Source organism: Helianthus annuus, chromosome 5 (genome assembly GCF_002127325.2).
Source record: "Helianthus annuus cultivar XRQ/B chromosome 5, HanXRQr2.0-SUNRISE, whole genome shotgun sequence".
NCBI classification, from domain to species: domain Eukaryota; kingdom Viridiplantae; phylum Streptophyta; class Magnoliopsida; order Asterales; family Asteraceae; genus Helianthus; species Helianthus annuus.
This window is the reverse complement of record NC_035437.2, coordinates 91,511,267-91,533,775: the sequence shown is the minus strand read 5'-3', so window position 1 is coordinate 91,533,775 and position 22,509 is coordinate 91,511,267. Positions and strand designations below refer to the sequence as shown.

The following is a 22,509-nucleotide window of genomic DNA, read 5'->3' as shown; positions in this document are numbered from 1 at the left end:
GACTTAACCACTGCCCATCACACTGCATCCATACCAGACACTGTTGAGACCCCATCCAAAGCCCTGTTGGCTTTGGAGTCCTTAATGAACTAATCCTTTTACTTCATGTGCAGGGAGCTTATGCATGCTTTGATAGTCTATGGTATGTAGATAGTGGAGGCTCCAGGCACATGACAGGATGTAAAGCCCTCCTTAAAGACTTTAAAATCCATGGTGGGGGTGATATATCCTTTGGAAATAATAGTAAAGGGAAAGTTCTGGGGTCTGGCACAGTGCAATCTGGCAATGTAAAATTTGAAAATGTCAATCTAATAGACAATCTAAAATTCAACCTTCTGAGTGTGTCTCAAATGTGTGACAAAGGGTTTGGGTCATTCTTCACAAAAGATTGTTGTAGGATTGTTGGACCAGAAATGGTCAAAAAGATTGAAGCAATAATTAAAAATGGTCAAACTAAACTTGTTGCTCAAAGAAGTGGCAATGTTTATGTTGTTGACATGTCTAAAGAGTATCCCAGAGCTGATGCCTGTCTGTTCTCAGCTGCCTCTAACAAAGAGACATAACTTTGGCACAAAAGACTGGGACACACAAATCTTAAGACAATAACAGAAATTTCAAAAAATGGTTTGGTGAGAGGCCTTCCACAAAAATTGTTTTCATGTCCTGAACATTGCATTTCCTGTTTAAAAGGAAAACAGCATAAAAGTTCCTACAAGTCCATTGAGGAGTCCAAAACAACCCAGTGCTTGCAAATGCTGCACATGGATTTGTTTGGCCCAGTTCAAGTCATGAGCCTCAAAAAGAAAAGATACTGTTTAGTTATAGTTGATGACTTTTCTAGGTTTACATGGACTTTCTTTTTGCACTCTAAAGATGAAACTGCAGGCATATTGCAAGACTTTGTGACACAGGTTGAAAAGCAATTTGACCTTCCAGTGAAAAGCTTTAGGAGTGACAATGGCGCAGAATTTAAAAATAGGGAGTTGGATGTTTTCTGTGTGAAGAAAGGGATTGTAAGGCAGTACAGCATCCCTAGAACACCAGAGCAAAATGGGGTTGTTGAGAGAAACAACAGAACTTTGATTGAGGCTGCCAGAACCATGCTTGCAGATTCAGGTTTGCCATTAACTTTCTGGGTAGAGGCAGTAAACACTGCTTGCTATGTCTAGAACAGAGTTTTAATTAACCCCAGGCACAAAAAGACTGCCTATGAAATTCTGTATAAAATCAAACCACTGATCTCATACTTCAAGGTATTTGGCTGCCCATGCTTTATTTTGAACTTAAAAGATTCCATTTCAAAATTTGCAGCCAAAATTGATTGTGGTTATTTTCTGGGATACTCAACCACTGCCAAGGCCTACAAAGTGTTCAATGCACGGACCAAGGTAGTGGAGGAGACTTTGAATGTAAAGTTCAATAAACTTTCATCAATGAAAATCCCAGCAAATCCTGCTGAACTGTTTGATCTTGAAAAATTCACATTTGAAAATACTGCTGTCAAGACTAACAGTGCAGGTCCATCAGAGGATACAACACCAGACTATGGGTATGAAGTCATCATCCCTCAAAAGTCTGCCACCAAAGGGAAAGCATCAGTTGTTCAAAACATCTTTGAAAGCTCAACCACTGCTACATCAACAGTTGTTGATCAAAGTAGCCCATCCACCACTGCTTCCACATCCTCAACTACTGCTGACAAAAGTCCTCAAACAATGTATAAAAGTCAGCAGTGGTCCACTCCATTACCACCCATTCCACCACCTTTTGAAGCCATTGTTGGGTCATCAAAGTCACCAGCAGTGGTTAGCTCAGATGATACACATTTGCAGCCTTCACCAACAAATGCCATCATACCATACCAAGGAGATTTAATCTTCTTGAGATCTCATCCACCTGATCAAATCATTGGCAACATCAATGAAGGGGTGCTCACAAGGAGCCAAACCCAAAACATTTGTCTTTTTGCTGGTTTTCTATCACTCCATCAGCCAGTCAAGTACCAAGAGGCACTAAAAGACAACAGCTGGGTAGAAGCCATGCAAGAGGAGCTCCAACAGCTCAAGAGACAACAAGTATAGGAGCTTGTACCACTGCCAAAAGAGGTCAGTCCCATTGGCACAAAGTGGGTCTTCAAGAACAAAACAGATGAAAGGGGCATTGTTGTCAAGAACAAAGCCAGGCTTGTGGTTCAAGGTTATAGACAGGAAGAGGGGATTGATTATAATGAAACATTCGCCGCTGTTGCAAGATTGGAAGCTATCAGACTGTTCCTGGCCTTTGCTGTCAACCACAACATGAAGGTGTTTCAGATGGATATCGAAAGTGCTTTCCTCTATGGTACATTGCAAGAAGAGGTATATGTATGTCAACCTCCTGGCTTTGAGGATCCATTTTATCCTGATCATGTCTACAGGCTAAACAAAGCCTTGTATGGCCTGAAACAAGCACCTAGAGCCTGGTATGAAACTCTTTCCAACTTTCTTCTCTCAAATGGTTTCAAAAGAGGTACCATTGATAAAACACTGTTTCTTAAATGGAGAGGGAAAGATTTAATGATCGTCCAAATTTATGTGGATGACATTATTTTTGGAAGCACATGTACTAAAATGTGTGAAGAGTTTAGAGAACTCATGACAGCTGAGTTTGAAATGAGTGCAATGGGTGAGCTGCAATGCTTTCTTGGTCTCCAAGTACAGCAAATGCAAAATGGAACTTTCATTCATCAAAGCAAATATGCTAAAGAACTTTTAACCAAATTTGATATGAATGATTGTAAACCATGCAGCACACCCATGGCCACAAATAAGCTAGTCATGTCTGATGAAAAGGATGAGCTGATTGACCAAACACTTTATAGAAGCATGATTGGGTCTTTATTATACCTAACTGCATCTAGGCCAGACATCATGTTTGCAACATGTGTCTGTGCAAGAAGTCAATCAGCTCCTAGAAAATCTAATCTCATTGCTGTAAAAAGGATTCTCAGATACATAAAAGGTGCTCCCACACTTGGTATCTGGTATCCAGCTAATGGGAATATCAAGCTTTCAGGTTTTTCAGACAGTGACTTTGCTGGTTATCACACAACAAGGAAGTCCACTTCAGGAGGGTGCCAGTTTCTAGGTGATTGCTTAGTTTCTTGGCAAAGCAAAAAGCAAGCAGCAGTTTCAACATCCACTGCTGAGGCTGAATACATTGCTGCTGCAAGCTGTACAGCCCAACTCCTGTGGCTTCAAAATCAGTTACTGGATTTTGGTATCACTGCCTTAAAGACACCACTTATGCTGGATAGCCAGGCAGCAGAAAATATCATCAAAAATCCAGTTTCCCATTCTACCACCAAACACATCGACATCAGACATCATTTTGTGAGGGATTGCTATGAAAAAGGTTTGATTTCTCTGCATCATGTCCCAACTAAAGACCAGCTGGCAGATGTGCTCACAAAAGCACTTGATACAGCCACTTTTGAAAGTCTGGTCTCTAGGATTGGGATGCTGAACATGGAATAACAAGCAACATCTTGTTTTTCTATGAATAAAAGCAACAAAATGTTTTCAGAAAATCAAAAATCCATCCTTAAAAATAGCTTAAAAATGAAAATTTCATTAAAATCCTTAAAAGTCTGCCATAACCACTGATTGTTCAAAAGTCTGCTCTACTTCAAAAAGTCTGCCCATTGCTGAAAGGCAACCTCTGTTCTCTCATTCCTTGATAACCACTGTTGTTCAAAAGCAGTGTCTTATTCACTGATATGCTATCCACTGATAGTAAAAATCATCCACTGCCCCCTTTCCACTGCTTTCATCCGTTGCTTTCACCAAAAGTACTGTCCTTCATTTTCACCAGTGGTTGTCACGTGGGCAGTACATAGCAGTCAGACTTTTTGTAACGGCTGCCACGTCAGCATTCACTATCTCTCCTATAAAACTCCCCACTCACCATCCAAACAGGGTTTTACTGTCGAATTGAATTCACAAAAATTCTCTTCTCAAAGCAGTTTTTCTTTCCATCTCTCACAAAATTTCTTCGATCAATCGTTTCAAAAATGACAAAATCGAAGTCATCTGCAAAACCCTCATCAAAATCATCGAAAACAGCCTCTCAAAAGGCAACCACCACTGACATTCCATTCAAAAAATCTCACAATCTCCTAGGTCTTCTCACAAAACCAGGAACCACAGATGTTTTCGATTCCATTATCACCATCATGGCAAAATCAAAGTACAAAACTTTGCTCACCACCGACGCACCCATCTACTTGGCAACCCAAAGGGAGTTTTGGAAGAATGCAACCCTTGAAAAACAAGGAGACATTGTCACTGCTATCAAATCTTCCATAAAGGGTAAAGCTGTCCACATTACACCACAATCCATTTCCGAAGTCTTTCAACTCGATGACCAGGCAGGTAAAACTTCCTTCACCAAAAACGAGTTGCACATTGACTTCATTGAAAGAGGGTATGAAGCCACAATGATGACGAAATTAACTTTAGAAAAAGGTTATTTTCCTCCTGGACCAAGATTTTTATTTCATACCCTCCTAGTATGTGTTTCAAACAAAACCACTTCTTTCAATGAGATCCCTATAAAGATTCAAAATCTGGGATATGCAATTCTTCAAGAAGAAAATTATAACTATTCTCGGGAAATCTTTAAAGATTTGGTTAATAATGTTGAAAGCAAATCATTTTTACTGTTTCCAAGGTTTTTAAGCTATTATTTTCAAAAGAAATTCAGTAAGGATGATTTGCCTCTAATAAACCAAGGTGAAATAACTGCAATAAACTGTCTAACATCTGAAACATTTTCACGTATGTTAGCACCTTGCAAAACACAAGCAGGGGTACCTGAGCAGACTTTAGCAGCTACCACTGCTCCTCAGGTATCTGCTGCTGAGCCTACTGCTCTAGGTGATCAAAGCAGCAGAACAACTGTTTTGAAACCCACACCTACCAAACCAAAAAGGCCATCCAAAAAGAAAAATCAAAAACCCTCCAAACCAATCAAAAAGGCAACTCTGGCAGATGAGATACTAGAGTTAATGCCTGTGACAACACAAATGTCACTAGAAACCACTGTTGCTTCTTCCTCACAGCAGTTGGTACAAATATCTTAACCCATAACATTAACTCCTCCTGCTTCTTCACAAAAAGCACAGGTTGTACACAAAGGGCCACCACATCATGATGCTCTGGATACACTTGTCTCCATCATCCACAGCTCACTGCCCGGAGCAACTCCGCCTTCTAAACCCACTATCACACCCTCAATTCCACCAAAAACACAACTACTGTTGGATGCGATTGACTTGAACCAGGCACTATCCAGTCCTTCTCAATCACCTATCAATGAGAACATACCTCAACAAATGACTGAGCCTGTTGTATCATCCATTGCTAACCCACCAACAACGCCTGAGGAGGTTACACCCATTGAGTTACAAGTAACTCTTTGTGGTAATCCAAGTGAAGCAGCCACTACAACTGTTGAACCTACAGGTTTACAGTTGGGCAGTGGTTTCATTAATAAGACTTCCTTGGAGGCAATTCCTTACATAGCACCTCTGCCAACCACCAGTGGATTTATATATCCAACTGGCATCATCAAAAGGTTGTCAAGTGTTGAAGGAAGAAGACCCCAGTACCAAGAAAAAGGGGCATCAGTGGTTAGTGTTTGGAATAAATTCCCTACATCTGCCACTGATAAAACCACTGTTAGTGGGAAATCAGATGATCCCATTAAATTGGGTGATGATTTAAAGTACCAGAAATTGACGGATCGTGTTGAGAAACTTGATAACTCTGTTGCAGAGCTCAAAACTATGCTCCAGCAGTTGTTACAGGTACAAAAGGTACAATCAACTGTTGTTCTACCTCAAGCACCTGCTCTACAACAAGCACCTGCTACAAATGAGCTCTGGAATCTCTTTCAACCTTATCTCCATCATCAAGCACAACTGGCAGATCAGCAACATGAAAAACATGTTCAAAAGCTGAGAAATGCTATGGAGTCTAGGTTCAAAGACACTCAGGCTGATCTAATGGCTCTCAAAACTCAGATCCTATACACCACTGGCACTGCTCCTCCACCAGTATTTTTCATTGATCAACTCCCTGAAGATAATGCCAAAAAGGGGGAGAAAATTCAAGAATGGAGAAGAAAGGGAATAACTGATGGTCTTTACCTTGCACCAGAAAATTCAAATATGACCAAGCAGATCCCTTTGCCAGATGGTAGTAAGAAAATTGATGAGACTACAAATGCACTTGCAGAAGCACTTGCTTGTGTAAAAAGGGATAGAGAGGCCAAAAAGAAAACCAAGGTGGATTATCCGGATCAGGGTACTTCAGGGTCAAGAGATGATGAAAATCTTTTTGATGAAAAGAAGAAGCCTACTAGAAAAGTAAGGCTACCCAAATCCATTCCGGTCAGGCGTTCAAAGTCTGTTCAAAAACCACCTCCCAAAACAGGTGTTGTAACTTCTGTTGTATTAACTGCTGTTGATACCTCAGTAGTTTCAACATCTGCCCTCACTTCAACACCCCACCTCAACACACACTTCATCTACTGCTTTACCACCATCACCACCAAAATCACAATCACCTCCTGTCAAAAGGCAGAAGACAGCAGATGTTAAAACATCTGCTGTAAAGACAACAGTGGTTGGAACACCAGTTGTTTCAACAGCTGTTAGTCTATCACAAACCACTGCTACTACAACCACCTTTCCATCCAAAACATCATCAGTCCCTCCTCAAATAAAGAGGAGGAGGCTAACTTCTAAAGATGATGTCACTTCACCACCCCAAACATCTTCAAAACCTTTAGCTCTTGTCAATATACCAAAACCAGTTCCACTTTCTTCTGTTCCATTGCACAAAACTTTACCTCCTGCAGGTGTTCAATTTCCTCTTGAACTAGAAGCTGTCAGAGAAGAGATAAAATCCTTCTATACTGAGGATGACCCTGCCAAAAGGAGTTTGCCCTCAATCAAAGGATATCCATGGCCCAAAAACATTGATGAATATTTGAAGATAAAGGCCAAACAAGTAGAGGATATCTCACAAAGAAACTCACAAGGGAAATCTGACAAAGAAGTTTCAAGATACTACCAATATCTTCTTACACAAGTCAATTCCCTAGAACGTTTTGCAAAAAATGTTAGTCAACAAATCTCTGAAAGAGCTGCTGAAACTCTGAAGAAAGACTACATTGAAAGCATCATGTTTTACAAGAAATACAAAGGAGAGAGACACATGTATAAAGAGTGGACTGTTCCTGAGCTTGAAGCTGAAGCAAAAAGAATACAAGATATGATAAAAAGGAAAGTCACTCACACTCCTCCTGATTGGGCAAAATTCAAAAGAAATATTCCTGACAAGCAGCTGGAACTAAAAAGAATGAAAGAAGAATTGGTTGTTGCTGATTTTGGCACCAAAAGACAAGTAGCTAGATGGAAGGAAGATTTGGTCAGGTCAACCTACAAAAGGTTGGAGGATTTAAGGAAGAAAGATCCTAAAATCCCTCAAAAACCTGACTATCCTGAAGCAGCGGGTTCAAAAGGACCATCAAAGCTGCAAATCAGGAGGTCCACTGCTCCAGCTGGTACTTCCTCTTACAAAAGGAGGAGACAAAGCCAGTTAGGAGCTGAGACAGTTCAAGATATTCTTTCAGGAAATATAGTTTTAAAAGAAGGCGTGTTAAGAACGTTGAAAGAAGAACTTGAACAAGAAAATTCTGCTCCCACTGCTCAGCCAGTGATGAACCGGCCAGCCTCTCCAAATACTTCTGCAAATAAGCATCTCCCAAGAAACCCACCAGGCTCAAAAATACAAAAGTGGGCAACTGACAAACAGACCCGCGTATTGACTTTGCTCAGGTCTGGTGGAGAAGTGAAGATAATATCAAGGGAACAAGCTCTTGGCCTGAGTCTTGAAGATTTGCAGGATCTCCTTGATCTTCCACTTAGCAGGGATGATGAAGATACAGATGCCCTTAACTTTGAATTGCAATTTAAAGGCCAGATAAGGGAGCTGTTGATGAGGCAATAAAATATCCACAATAATGAAGAGTTTTGGCATTATCTGTTCCAGGGGGAGATTGTTGGGATTGAACCCTATCAGAGGCACAGATAATGTAAAGCCAAAACTGGATCAGCTCAGTGGATTCAGAATAAGCAGATGCTGATATACATATCTCTCCCCTTGAAAGTGATTACAACAACTGATGACCTCCTATCTACTGATCTTACTAACTGCTGACCAATAACTGCTGCTCAATTAAAGATCTGATGAAGACTCAAGTCCTGCTGATTCAATCTACTGCCTTGAGTCAAGCACTGCTGATCCGGATAAGTGCTACTGGGTTCACAGCAGTAGAAGGTTGCAGCAGTTGTTCTATAGTCTGTTATGTAATAGCAGTAGTTAACACAAGCAGTGTCTGTATAGATCAGAGGTTAGAGTTTGTTAGGAGGTTAGATGTCACTTTCATGGTGACGTCAGCTAAAGATGCTCAGTAGTTTGCAAGTGCTTATAAATAGTACAGTACTTTGTACTGTTCTATCAGCTCTTCACATCATTCATCTTCTTTGCACGAACAAACTACTGAGCTCGGGCTGAGGGGGAGTTTGCATTCATACATCATCATTGTAATCGTGTTTGAAATAAATTCAATCATTCGGTTCTTTGTGTAAAGATGTTTGATTAAAGTATTACTCTCATTTGATTGTATACAAAGTTTGTTATCATTTTAATTCCGCTGCACAACTCATCCATTTTCCATTTTAACTTCAAACAAAAATACAATCAAAAGGAAACTCAGATCCAACAGATCAGGAGGATCTCACATTTGCTATAAATAGAGGCATTGGGGCAGTCCCATTCTTTGCACTTCAAATTTTCTTCACAGTCTCATTGCTCAAGCTTTGAAACACTTCACTGGAGCATCCTGGTTATCTAGGAAGCTTTCTCAAGTCTAATCTTCGTGCTAAGGACCATTGTAAGTGTTCTTAGCTTCTATAGTTAAGGTTTTATTAGCTTAATAACCGAAAGTCAAAGATAACGTAATGATGCTTTGACTTTGTGATTAATCACTAAAGGTCCAACCATTATTCGAATTGAAAGTGGCTATGTGTTGGTAATTAAGTAGGTGATAAACCCTTAAAAGGGCACCTTCTAATTATCACGTTATCTCAGTCAATTGTCGGGTCAAACCACTTAACAGAAAAGTTAAACGAGTCAGTTTTTACAAAATAATTCATAACTGAAATGACCAAAATGCCCCTACGGTGCATAGTTTGTATTAATATTTTACTTTCAAGACTTCTGTTGTGCATTAAACTATATACATTTGACTATGACGATATCAACTACGTTACGATACTCCCCACTGGGCCCACCGGTAATACGTGGAAATATCGGGATGTGACAATCCTTGCGAAAGTACACATCCTTGTGAAAGTGCACATCCTTGCGAAAGTGCACATCCTTAAACGCAAACAGTAGTTGTTAATTGAATCGAAAACAGAAAGTAAAATGGTCAAACATGATGAACTGATGTAAAACAGAAATGAAATCGAAAACAGAATGTGCGTAAACTACCCCGTTCGTATGAATGGGACATGCCCATTCGTACAAATATGGCTGTTTGTCGAAAAACGTATGTTTGATCCATCCAGAACAGATCATTTCTTGACGGAAATTAACCCTAATGCAAACCCTTAACTATGAAATGAGTTGAGGGCCTGATGGGTTCTAGATTCCATAAAGATTGTACAGAAATTAAGATGAAACTTAAGAACAAGTTGTAAAAGTGTTTAAAGTTTATGAATCTTGGTTCGAATCTCGTATACTTGATGCTTCAACAGCAGTTTGCCTAAGCAAACTGGTGGAAACCATCTTTGAGATATGTTGAATCAAGAAAGTTTTGCAAAAAGTATAAGAATTATGATCAAAATGTAAGAAATGAAATGTAATAGAAAAATGAAAGAAACCCTTACAAAGTGCTTCTGATCGCAAAGAGGAAGCTGAGAGCATTTGTGAAGAAGTGGGCGAGTGAAAGTGTGAAGTAGTGTGCCTATTTATAGGTTTAGGGTGAAATTAGGGTTTCCGACAATTTCGGGTGGATGCGAGTTTGGGACGAATGTGCACATTCGCATGAATGGGCACATCCTCTCGAAAGTGCACATCCTCTCGAAAGTGTACATCCTCTCGAAAGTGCACATCCTTTTGAAAGTAACTTCCCTTTTCTTTCGAGGTTCAAGTTTGATAAAGCTTTATGTTTTGACCGGTTTTACGTTTAACGAGAATAAGTGTGTATTGTGAAATCAAGAATCATGTATAACATAATGTTTAAAATGTTGATTATGAGTTTAATCATGCACATAAGTTTAATGTGAATAACATGAATGTGAAAAAATACTTGCGTTTTCATTATGATCAATTGTCTCAGATTACAAAATGAAATGAGGTAGAATACAACAGGAGTACAAGTTTCTAAAAATAGAATGTACAACAATACTTGCTAAATCAGGAAAGTACAAATATGCGAAGCGTTACACTAGTTATCTCTATTGTTAAGGGCTTTCCTAGTTTAGTTCTAGGCATTGAAAGCAAAGGTTCAAAGGCTAGAGATACAAAGCTTCTATCGGCACCCGAAAAAAAAAAGAACAGAAGTAGGATGATTGTTAGCAAGGAATGTACCGTTGAATACTTAATTATCAGCACGAGCTCCGTTAGCATTGATGTTGAATGCGCGTCCATGAGCTGGTGTGCATTAACAAGTTTCGGGCAGTTGATTCTGAAATGACCCATCTCGCCACAGTTGTAGCAAGATCCAGGTGGGAATGGAGGTCTAGCAGGGTTCCTTTAAGGTTAAACAGGGTTCGGGTTAGCTTAATTCAGGACAAAATGACAAACATTGGCCAAATGACTGAGTCGTCCACATGAAGTACATTAACGACACTGTAGGTGAGCTTGGTGGTGACCATTGCACTGGTTGGACAACGGTGTAGTACCAGCGTATGGTTTCCTCGCTAGAGGTTGAGTTGGTTGGTTATGAGTGGCTTGGTTGGGTTGAGCAACCACAACAAAGTTTTATGAAGCCTTGCGCCTCCTCGATTTCTTGGAAGGTTCGGCTTGGGTTTCTCCTGTGTGGTCTTGGAAACTTGTTTCTTGTCACCCTTGTGGAAGATCTTGCCCTCTTTAACTTGAGAGTGAGTCAGGGTAGCTGCTAGCTCAATAGCCTGTCTAACTGCAGCAGGATTGCTACCAGTGAGTATGTCTTGAACTGGGACAGGGAGGCCATCAATGTATTTCTCAATTGCCTTATCTAAAGGCGTGACCATGGTGGGACATGGCAGGGTCAGTTCCTCGTATCGGTCGGTGTAGGCACTATGCTCCCCAGTATCTTGTTTAAGATCGTGGAATTCATTCGTAAGTGCCCTTTGTTCGTGGCGTGGGCAAAATTACTTCATCATGAGAGCTCTGAGCTCTTCCCACGTTTGAGCCATTGCTACATCAGACCCCTGTCCCTCTGTAGGATCGTGAAACGACCTAACGAGTCGATCAGAAGAGTGCTCAGACAGAATCAGAGGCGGAATTCATTGATTATGTCTTTGTTTAGCTTGTTTAACACTAGAAATCACTAATTTGTCTCTATTTATTGATCTGCTAACAATATACAAGCTGGAGACGTTTTGACAGGGCTTCGCCGTCACATACAAGAGCTGACTTACTAACTTCTGATTCCTCTCGAACTACCCCTATATATACACTTATTGATTCCGCGTGAACATGTTTCAAGCGGAATCCCAACATTCATTTGGAGCAGAATCTCAGTATTACATTTGGAGCAGAATCACTCCTAATTTCCACTTTCTCGATTTTCGTGCACTATACAATCAGTTTTACACAAAGACTCGAACGAAGATGAAGTCGACAGACAACTGCACCAACAGACTCCCCCTTGAATGTTGACGGAATCTTCAGTGAGAGTCTTCAACATGACGACTCTTCAATCTTGATCGGTCTTCTTCAGGAATTCTTCCTGGAATCATGTACCCGGATCTTTCTCTGGCTCTAACTCTCGTCAGACTCCCCCTTGCACCAAGCTGGGATTGCTGTCTGGAATTTGTTATCACCTTTGAAAATACATCCTGGCTTTTTATCTGATTAAGCTCTCCGCAGTTTCTAATGCATCTCCTGGCTTTTCGCAACAACAGGATCAGAAACTTTTCCAACACCTACACATATCTTCTCACCAAAACATAAGTTTTTACTTAAATCAATAAGAAAAACTTATTGATTGAAACCATTCAATCATAATGATTATATCAAGTTCAAATTAATGACCTTGATCAATCAACCTGTTTTCTTTCTCAAAAAAATATAATTTTCTCCAATTCAAGCACATTTTTCAACCCAAAGTTCATCTTGTTTAGCACTTGAAATTCTGAATATCAGCTTTTCACCATCAGTTGTCGAAAATCTTTTTGGAATTTTCAAATTTTGAAACATAAATGCAAAAACAAAATTAAAATGCAGAAATGAAATATGTACAAACATTATTTTTTGTGAGTTTGCGAAAGAGGATCATATCAGTTTTGAGACACCACACAAGCACCGTTAAGCTTTTTAATCGTTTTAAGATTTAATCGATTCACGTTGATTGACGATATTGTTGTCCGTTTAAACTCAATCTAAAAACTTTCGAAGTGCTTTCCGATACACTTAGGTATATTAATTTTGCACTAAGTTCTTATGGACCCCCACGATCTCAGCATATCCCCTCATCATGCAATACACTGACTCATGTAATGTCTTTAAACTTTGATCAACTGTGATTTGTGCGAAAACAACGCAGAATGTTTAAACATTAACAATCAGGTCGATACTTCCGTATACGCAGAGAAAGTCCAATGTTTAAACAAAATGAAAAAACTAAAAACAAGTTGAAATTGTTTAGGCTTTAACCACCAGGCCGATACTTCCGTATACGCAAAGGTGATCCAAAGCTTAAACGAAACACCAAAGAAAATAAAGCAGAACGTTTAGGCACTAACATCCAGGTCGATACTCACGTATACGCAGAGGATGTCCAATGCTTAAACAAAATAAAGAAATAAAACAAGTTTAAATCTTTGCAAAAGAAATACACAATCACAGTGTCATTTTCAGCAAAGTTGTGAAAGTTCACAAACTTAACCAGTTTTTATGCTTTTTGGCATTCAGCGATTACTAAGCAGGCACACAATCAAGAAAGACAAAACTAAGTACTATGCTTTTGATCATGTTTTCCACTAGAACTAGACTTTTCTTTATGTTTGTATCGTTATTGCAAATCTACTAGTCTAGCTGAGCCTATCGTCACATCTTTAGTGAGACTGTTTATCACTTTTAGACCCTCATAACTCCGTTCCACCATGTGAGTGCTCTCTTTTGGAATACACTCGATGCAAACTCTACTTTGTGCTCGTTAGGACATTGAACATGGCGGAATGTGCTTGCGAGACTCTCAAACCATTGTAGGAGCCCAGTAGCTCCTTCAGACCCAGTAAACTTGAGCGGTTTAGCCGAATTGAATTGTTTAAAGTTGCACGGAGTAGATGCATTGTTGTTGTTATTGTTGTTGTTGGCTTGATTTAGTTGGGTCACAAGGTTTGGGAGTACAACAGCCATCTGCTGAGCATTTAGAGCCGCCATTTCTGCGTCTTGAGTAGCGTTGCGACGAGGAGGCATTCTAAAAGAAAAGGAAAATATGAGAGAAAACATGTGAGATTGACATTGGATAATCAAAAGAGACGTTAAAAATATCGACGAAACATAAGGATTGTGATCATTTGTTCGTTACTTAAAACAAACAAACGACACAGTGACTAATCAAAGTAAATGGGTCTTTATAATGTATCATGAAGACATGCTTTAGCCTATAAGTGGACACTCACCCAAGAGTTCCCAGGTAAGAGTGACTGGTCCGATTAAGTGGATTTGTACGAACACTCTAGCCTTAGACAAAAAACTCACGGTACAGCCGTCCACCCGTCCAGATTGCACGTGTTCACATTACTAAAACCCAAACTTTGACGAGAATTTAAAAACATTAAAGGCTTAAAAAGGCCGATGATTTGTTTTAGGCTTTTAAGAATGAATTATGCTTTGTTTTTGGTAATCACCTAAGGATAGGTGATGGTATTGTATTAAGAATCTAAACGCAAGATAACTCGCGTTAGGGTCCTAGGAGGTTATAGTCTAGGTCAAAAGTAATGCTAATAACCTAATTCCCTATAACCATGGCTCTGATACCAATCTCTGTAACACCCCGATCGCGTAATACAACAAACCGCGGCGGAAACACCGGGGAGTCACGTTACAGGAAATTGTTTCACAACACATGGTACATAAGGTTTTGTTTTATTGAATTAATAGATTAGATTGTATTGGAATAAAAACAAACAAACACAAACAATTCTCTTTCAAGTTTTAAGGTAACTAAGGCCCACGTCCATCCTATGTGAAGCATGTGTTCCTAATCATCAAACATTAGCTCCTGAAACATATGTGAAAAGACAGTCAGTATAAAAAGCTGGCGAGTACATAGGTTTTGTTGTGTGTCAAATTCAAGACTTTGTATTCGTTATTGCAATACCTCGTCCGACTACGAGAGTCGATAAATGAAAACCTTGTATCAAAAGTGTTTGACATTGCAATATATTTGACCAACTAAACAAGTTGGTATAAGTTATAAAACCTTGTAGCCATGATTCTTGACAAAAGCATTTCTTTTTTAAAACCGAGTAACAAATCTAATTAAAAGATAACATTGTATAGTTTATATCTTTAAGTGAAAATCGTTCGTATCTCGTCCAAAACCATTTATCCTTGTTGAAGTAATTTGGATAACGCTACGATATGTAATACAATAAAAGCATTTATATATAGGAAGTACCAGCAGCGTATCCACCATGTTATAAACCAATCGTCCAATCGTCTGTGTTATAAACCAATCATCCGTGTTATAAACCAGTCGTCCTTGTTTTGTATAAATAAATCGTCTGTGTTTTAATTGTGAAAACTGTGGGCGTTCTTTAATGAATACATTCAAACCTATGATGACTCGTCTAGACCACCAAAGGGTCTCTTTAAATCGACTAGCATACCACCAAAGGGTATGTTAAAATACAGTTTTTGTCGTTCCCCAACTTCCCAAAATCAAGTGGAAAATCTGGTAAGGGGATTATCAGTCCTATGGTACCATAACATACTACTGTTCGGCTCGGCCAAAGCTAATGAATGTCATTCGTGTTATGAATAACGCACCAACAAGTTTACCACATTATTGAAATCGTAGTGTTATATATAAACCATAGACTTTGTTCTGAAAACTTGAAAACGGTTTAGCATATATGAGTCACCCCAAAACATATAGAAAATGTAAAAGAGGGGAGCTATGTACTCACTTGGGATTGCGTATGTTTCATTGTTCAATTGAATAAACAAAGCTCAAATGTGTCCTAATGTATCAGAATACTATGGGTTAGTGTATCGAGACTTTAAACGAGAGATCGGATAGAATGAGGTTTATAAACCAAACGAGAGAAGGACCTTGTGTAATATGGTTCATTAGACCCTACATTCTGATTTGGAAGAGTTTCTAAGTGCTTTGACCCGTTATGACTCGTTAAAGTGGTTTACGCCCCTTTAACGGGTCGTAAACGTAACTATGGGTTCGGATGGTTAAACAAGTCCTATGACATGTCTAATATGTCAAAACAAGTTTGATTATGTTGCAACATTAGTTTAGATGTCAAAACATTGGTCTTATATGCTTAAAACCATTTTATGCGCCAAAAGGGCATTTTCGTCAATTTAAAAGAACATAAAATTAACTCATCATGTAACTAACCAAACGACATGACCATAAGGTATAACCTCAGAGGGTTATTCCCTATAATACTATGGTCACAAAAATGCGTTTCGTCAAAACAAGTTTGATTATGTTGCAACATTAGTTTAGATGTCAAAACATTGGTCTTATATGCTTAAAACCATTTTATGTCAAAACAAGTGGGAGAAAGAAATGTGAAATGAGCAAGTTGAAATAGATGCAGATCAAGGCTATTTATAGTGCCTTTGATCTCACCAAATCAAGACAAGTGTCCCTCCAGGTGTTATGACATGCTTAGTGTCATTACACATGTCCAATGGAGGTGAAATGGTGGAAATTTCGCGAGCTTGGAGGCCAAGGAAGGAGCAGGAAGTTGCCAGGTGCAAGTTGTCTGTCTAGGACCTGCATACGGATTGTATGGTCCTTATGCTGTCCTTATGCTTACGGTCCGTAAGCTTAGTGCAGGACCAAAGTTTTGAATTTTGGCAGTTTTAGCCCTTGCACTTGTATTATCGCGTTTTGTCCCTTTTAACCTAATATTTAGGTTATATAAAGGTGTTAAGGCATATGTAACTCGGATTTTGTCCGGAAATTCCTTGGATACCGTTTCGTTCGATCGTACGGTTACGTGTTTCGTAAATAAAATATAACATTTTATTTAACACAAAAATGATCGAAATTCTAAAACGATTGAAAATGTGTAAATGTCACACTTCACGCCTGCTCTCGTCTTGTTGACGCTTCTTATTTTTGTTTCGACAATTCTTTCTTGGTCCTTCATCGACCATCTGAGTATCCAAATTGTGAATATTTTTGTTGCTCCGACCTTCGTCTTTGTGCTCAATCTGGCATGTTTCTTTTTGGACTTCTTCACTGGGTGCGCATAGATTGATACAATTTTTCAAAGCTTTTTCGATATCCGCCCGCAGATTGATACAATTTTCTGTTACTGACTAAGGTCTTGATTTTTTCTTGCTGCGCATAGGTTGTGTAGGCTTGAACTGGTGATTTTCGGTATTGAGAATTTCCATTGGACTTTTTGTGAGTGGGGTCCAATTCTTTTGCATGTTCTCCTGCTTTACTGTATGACCGTAACTGAGCCTGGAGATCATCGTGCGGGCATCTACCAGAATGGTAGGCTTTTCTACATCATGACTGTTGTGTTGGGAACGCTTCCAGGCTGAGTTTCGGCCTTTTCGGTTGTGCCCGTCTTGTTCACGCTGGCTGCTGCTATATTGAGTGGCCTTTCCGCCTATGAGGGCCTTTTCAGTTTTTGTATATACTTTTGTAGTTATCATGATTTTGTCCCAATTTTTGGGTATGCCTTCTCTAACCGAGATGGTGCAAATAAGTTTGTCGCAATGCACTGCCTTACAAAAGTGTACGCGCATCAGATCTTCGCTTACATTGCCCATCTCTAGACACTCTTTATTGAATCTTGTAATGAAGTCTTCGATACCTTTATTTTCTCTATGCTAGATGTTCATGACGTTTGTTGAATCTCTGGCATGGCGGCGCTATTGGCTAAAGTGTTGAAGAAACTTGGCTTATAAATCCGTCCACGACTCTATCTTTCCGACATGTATGGGGTGTGTCCAACAACCAATCAGTAAGGGTTTGGACGAAGAGATGACACCACATGGGGTGTGTCCAACAACCGACCACTCATGCGCTAGTGAACAGTCGAATATGGTCGTCTAGGTCCGATAAGCCTGTAAACTTCCCGACGTTGGTGGGAGTTTTGCCTTTTTCCAATGGGGCCAAAGCTATTTTTGGAATGAACTTCGACTGTTCAACGGTCGCCGCTAGTTTATACACCAACAAGTAGTCGTCTTTGGCGTTTGGGTTGTATGTTGTGCGTATATGGGGTCTGTAGGTTGCGCGACTCCCTTACAATTTGTTGGTGTGAACACTTGTGCTATCTCCTTCATGATATGTAGGATCGAACTCCTCCCTCTGTGTGTATCCCTCATTAATGATTGTGCGCGGACCTAGACGGTGTTGGACAAGAGTCCGCCTACGAAGGTGTTCATACTGAGCGTCATCATGTCTTCCAGTATCGGCAAGTGCGTCGCGCGTGGTGCTCACACTATGATGAGAGTCTTTGTGCCTTTGTTGTTGGTTCTCATCCCTATGTCAGGCCAACATGTGTGATAGTGGTGAACCGTAGGTTAATACTCGAGCAGTGTGTCTGTGTTGCTGTACTAGTGGTTGTGCTTGCGCGCATAGTTGCGCGTATACGACATTCAACGCTGCTTGAGACTTCATGTACCATGATACGGGAGTCTCCCCCCTCTAGTAACAAAGCTAAGAGTTGCGTAGCTAGATTTGGAGTTTGGACGTTTGGATTCTAGTTCGTCCGCGTAACGCTACTTTCTACATGGTGAAAAGTATCAATATTGTAACCCACATGCTCGTGCTTGTTGTCATGGGTTTCAGGTTCGTGCGAGTTGGCCCTTGTAGCCACATACTTAGAATTCGATCAGAAAAATAGAGGTGTTGGAATCTGATCAACCATTTGATCGAAACAAAGAGAAAAAAAGATGAAAGTTGTAGTAAGAAATTGGATGACGCCAATGAAGAAACATCGGTCCTAATTCGCTTGGGTTAGAACCAAAGAGTCTCTATCGACGGGGAGTTAATCTCTTATCTCATCTTCAATCGATAAGGATAAGGCTGGAGATGATTTGCAAAATAAGAACACCGTGAAGCTAGTTACAAGGAGGAGAGATGGGGGGGGGGGGTTTCTCCTTGTAACCACCATCTGACTTGAGAATAAATAATTGATCAGTCAACACGTTAAGGTTGTTATGATCTTAATAATCATCATCTTCGACATATACAATTATTCCACAACTACTAGCCCAATTAGTGATTGTTCTTCATAGTCGTTTAATCACTCGTTTTGGACCCACATAAGGGAGTCTTATTCTCATTGTACTATCACGAGATCATCTTGTGAGCTTACTTTTGGAGCAACTCGTGAGCCCAAACTCACTTTGTATGGGCTTTTAACACAAAAGGCCCATAAAGCAGACAATGGTCAGCAAAATCGATTTTCAAGGGTTTAGGGTTTATGCTTCTGCGCCTCTTTACAAAATTTCATTCAAGGTCAGTTTCCACCTGAATAATCTCCAAATTTTCATTGATATCTATGCAAACATCGTTCCATTATTCCATCTGTAAGGTTAGCGTTTTGAGGTTTACAATTTCGTTTGTAATTATACATTTTTTCATATCGTTCGTGCTAAAAAATCCCATTTTTAATTATTCAATCGTTGAATCTGTTATGTATACATCTATATAAAAACATTTACTTGACCGTTTTTTGTTAAATTTTTGGTTAATTAATTTAGATTTATAATCATATCGTGTTCTTCGATCTGAAAATGTGTAGCTGTAATATCTGTTTCTGTAGTTTAAACACGTCATCAGTATGTAATAATTAGAGTAAAGTTCTCGTACAAATAACTTTAATGTACTAAACGTACGAATAGCATGAAAAAAGGCAAAAAAACGCAGTGGCATTTTCGTAATTATTTGCTAGTACTGTAGAGTAATTTTGATGTTGTAGAGTAATTTTGTGAAATGTTCTTGTTAGAGTAATTTTGATAATTACTAATAATTACGAAAATGCCACTGCGTTTTTTCAGCAAAACCTTCAGTTCGTACGTTTTGTACGTTAAAATTATTTGTATTTAATCTTTTGTCGTAATAATTAAGAGATGGACTTGTTGAATGATTGTCTGTTGATATATTGATGACAGATTAATAAATGGCTGTAAAGAAACCCTCACCAAAGTTGTTGGAGACAATGCCAGAAGATCTTGATATGGGTCCTTCTGAATCTGATCCGGAAACAGAGTCAGGTTCAGAGTCTGAATCGGAATCGGAAGGGGATGAAGATGTGAAGTTAGCCGAACCGTCAAAAACCGCGATATATAACAAAGAAGGAATACTTGATAAACTTGGGGATATCAGTTGGCCGGAGGATGTGGAATGGATCCATAAACTTTCACTTGATATTGAACAAGAGCAAGAAGTAGACGTGAATGATGACCTGGCACGAGAGCTTGCGTTCTATACTCAAGCACTAGAGGGCACGAGGCAAGCCTTTACCAAGTTCCAAGCCATGGGCCTCCCGTTTCTCCGGCCGTCTGATTATTATGCTGAAATGGTGAAAACCGACACTCACATGGAGAAGATCAAGGGACGGCTTTTATCTGAAAAGAGAAGAATCGAGGAAGCTGAAGAGAGGAGGAAAGCTCGAGAGAACAAGAAGAAGGCGAAAGAAGTGCAAGCCGAAAAACAGAAGGAACGGACCAAACAGAAGAAAGAAGAGATAGAATCTGTTAAGAAGTGGAGGAAGCAACGACAACAGAGCGGGTTTCAAGGTGGTGACAAAGATGGTGACATGGGTTTGTCGTTTGAAAATGGAAAGGAATCGGATACGTCTAAGAAGAACAAACGGGCCGGGGTTTCACCGTGGGATAGGTCAGGTGGGAAAGCAAAGCAAAGTGGCGGGAAAGACCGAAAAGGAGGGGGTGGTAAGAGGAAAAGTAGAGAGTTTAGGGATTCAAAATATGGGTTTGGGGGGAAGAAAGGTATGAAGAAACAGAACACAGCTGAAACCACTAATGATTTTAAAGGGTTTAGCAAGGGCGACGGCTTCCAAAACAAGAAAAGAAAGAAGTGATGATAACTTTCAATACAAGAAAAGAAAAGAAAAGAAAGAATTTTGTTCCTTTCAGGTGAGATTGTTGTTCAATCTGTATGTGTTTTCAATACTGATGTTTTAGTTTCATTTAACTGTTGGGTATACACTTTTGAACTACAACTATTCGCCCTTTATGTTGGAGCTTTTCAAACTGGGAAGAAGGATCACTTTGAAATTTACTCCTAGTCGTGTTAAAAAGAGTTAACAAGTCGACGTGACATGTCTTACCCCGTTTATGACAACGGTAATTTATAAAAAAATAGATCTATCATAATTCACTCGCATGGTGTGACCCAGATGAGACTTGTGTAGTTGGGTTTATCTCATTGACTTGTGATCCTAGAGTCGGCTATCGTTCGACTCACATCACTGAGTTAGAAACAAGACAAAGCCATTATTTTCAAGCTTTTCCATTGATTCTTTTTTACTGTGCTTTCAGCTTTAAAATTACTGGCATCTTGTGAACTCTTGTACAAGCGTATTAGGAAAATAACAACTAGATGTGTTAGTGCCAGCGGAAGAGTACTTGACTGATTTCAAAGTTACCCATTATATCCACAAATGTAATGCCATTTTCTCTCGATTTGTATCAAAGTTATTTTACTTTAGTTTTATTAATTGTGTATATGTTTTATTCTAGATTATAGGTCTATGATTAAATTAGTTTAAATGACCTCACCAAGGATCTAACGATGCTTAATATTGACACTGATTTGAATGCTTCGAATTCAGTAAGTATCAATGTTTAAGAAACGGACCGTTACCGGTCCATTAGTTGGAATAGATTTAAGAAAACAAGACCTCATAACTATTTTAATAATCTTTTAGAATAGAGTAAATTATAAAACCCGTCCTTTATGTCGACACCGGATTGCAAAGTGTGTCATTTGTCTTTAAAAAGTAAAAAAAAAAAAAACATACTCGATGTTTGCAGACCCTTACACATTATGTCATTTAGCCCTAACTCAGTTATTTTTCATGGTTAAGTCTTGAACAAATGAACCCCCATATGAGGGTATTTTGGTCATTATACCATTTATTTATATAAAACAATTTACTCTCTCACTCTAAACACAAACACAATTACAATCTCTCTATCGTCTCCGGCCACAAGATCTCCGGTCACCACTATCACCTACCTCCGGCAACCAAGAATCCCAAGCCACCCCCACCTGCCATCCCCTCCACACACCACCTGTCACCACCAATCAAACCAACCACCATCTGTCACCACCACCACTCGACCACAACCAACCTACCCCCAAACCCCATCTTTCACAAACACTCACAACCACCACCGTACCAAGCACGACAGGTTCTGGATCTAGATTTGTATAATAACCAACCCCTCTCTCTCTATATATATATAGAGAGAGAGAGGGTTTAGAGAGAGATGGGCAGAGGTATATATATTAATTTAAAAGTTTAACTATTTTATTTATTAAAATATTTTTAAATAAATGGGTAAAAAGACTAAAATACCCCGTGTTACTTTATTTAACCATAACAACTAACTAAGTTAGGGCTAAATGACATAATGTGCAAGGGTTTGCAAACATTAAGTATGTTTTTTGTACTTTTTTAAGACAAAGGATATAGTTTGCAATCTAGTATTAACATAAAGAACGATTTTTATAATTTACTCTTTAGAATATACAAACCTGATGCTTACATTTTTAAAAACTTTTTACATACGTGGATGATTTATATTTTAACATGTACAAAAAAAAAATCAAAGATAATATGGTTCTTAATATCAGCTTAGTGGTCCCATTTTACATTTTCAACGTGGATTGAAGATCCACCAATGCTTTTGCTATAATTAATGACTTAATAACAACGACTTATCTATAAAATATCCAAAATATTGCTGTCTTAATCGTCTTATGATTTGGCTAATTATG

At 39.1% G+C, this 22,509-nt stretch overlaps 1 protein-coding gene across 3 annotated transcripts; it reads left to right on the top strand.

The window, feature by feature from the left end:
- The first annotated feature begins 18,881 nt into the window (after window positions 1-18,881).
- Window positions 18,882-20,787, top strand: LOC110940567 (probable rRNA-processing protein EBP2 homolog). 3 transcript variants are annotated; one of them, XM_022182118.2, is made up of 2 exons: window positions 18,882-18,999; window positions 19,656-20,787. In XM_022182118.2, exon 2 carries the CDS (start codon window positions 19,664-19,666, stop codon window positions 20,582-20,584), a length of 921 nt encoding a protein of 306 aa, XP_022037810.1. In that variant the 5' UTR covers window positions 18,882-18,999; window positions 19,656-19,663; the 3' UTR covers window positions 20,585-20,787. The 3 variants fall into 3 exon arrangements, with proteins under 3 accessions (XP_022037810.1, XP_022037809.1, XP_022037811.1); XM_022182117.2 differs by having other exon boundaries at window positions 18,940-19,075; XM_022182119.2 differs by lacking the exon at window positions 18,882-18,999 and adding an exon at window positions 19,049-19,070.
- Window positions 20,788-22,509: the final 1,722 nt, after the last annotated feature.

Bases quoted from the DNA above. Each gene is read 5' to 3' on its own strand.
- LOC110940567 (XM_022182118.2), top strand. From the start codon at position 19,664: ATGGCTGTAAAGAAACCCTCACCAAAGTTGTTGGAGACAATGCCAGAA.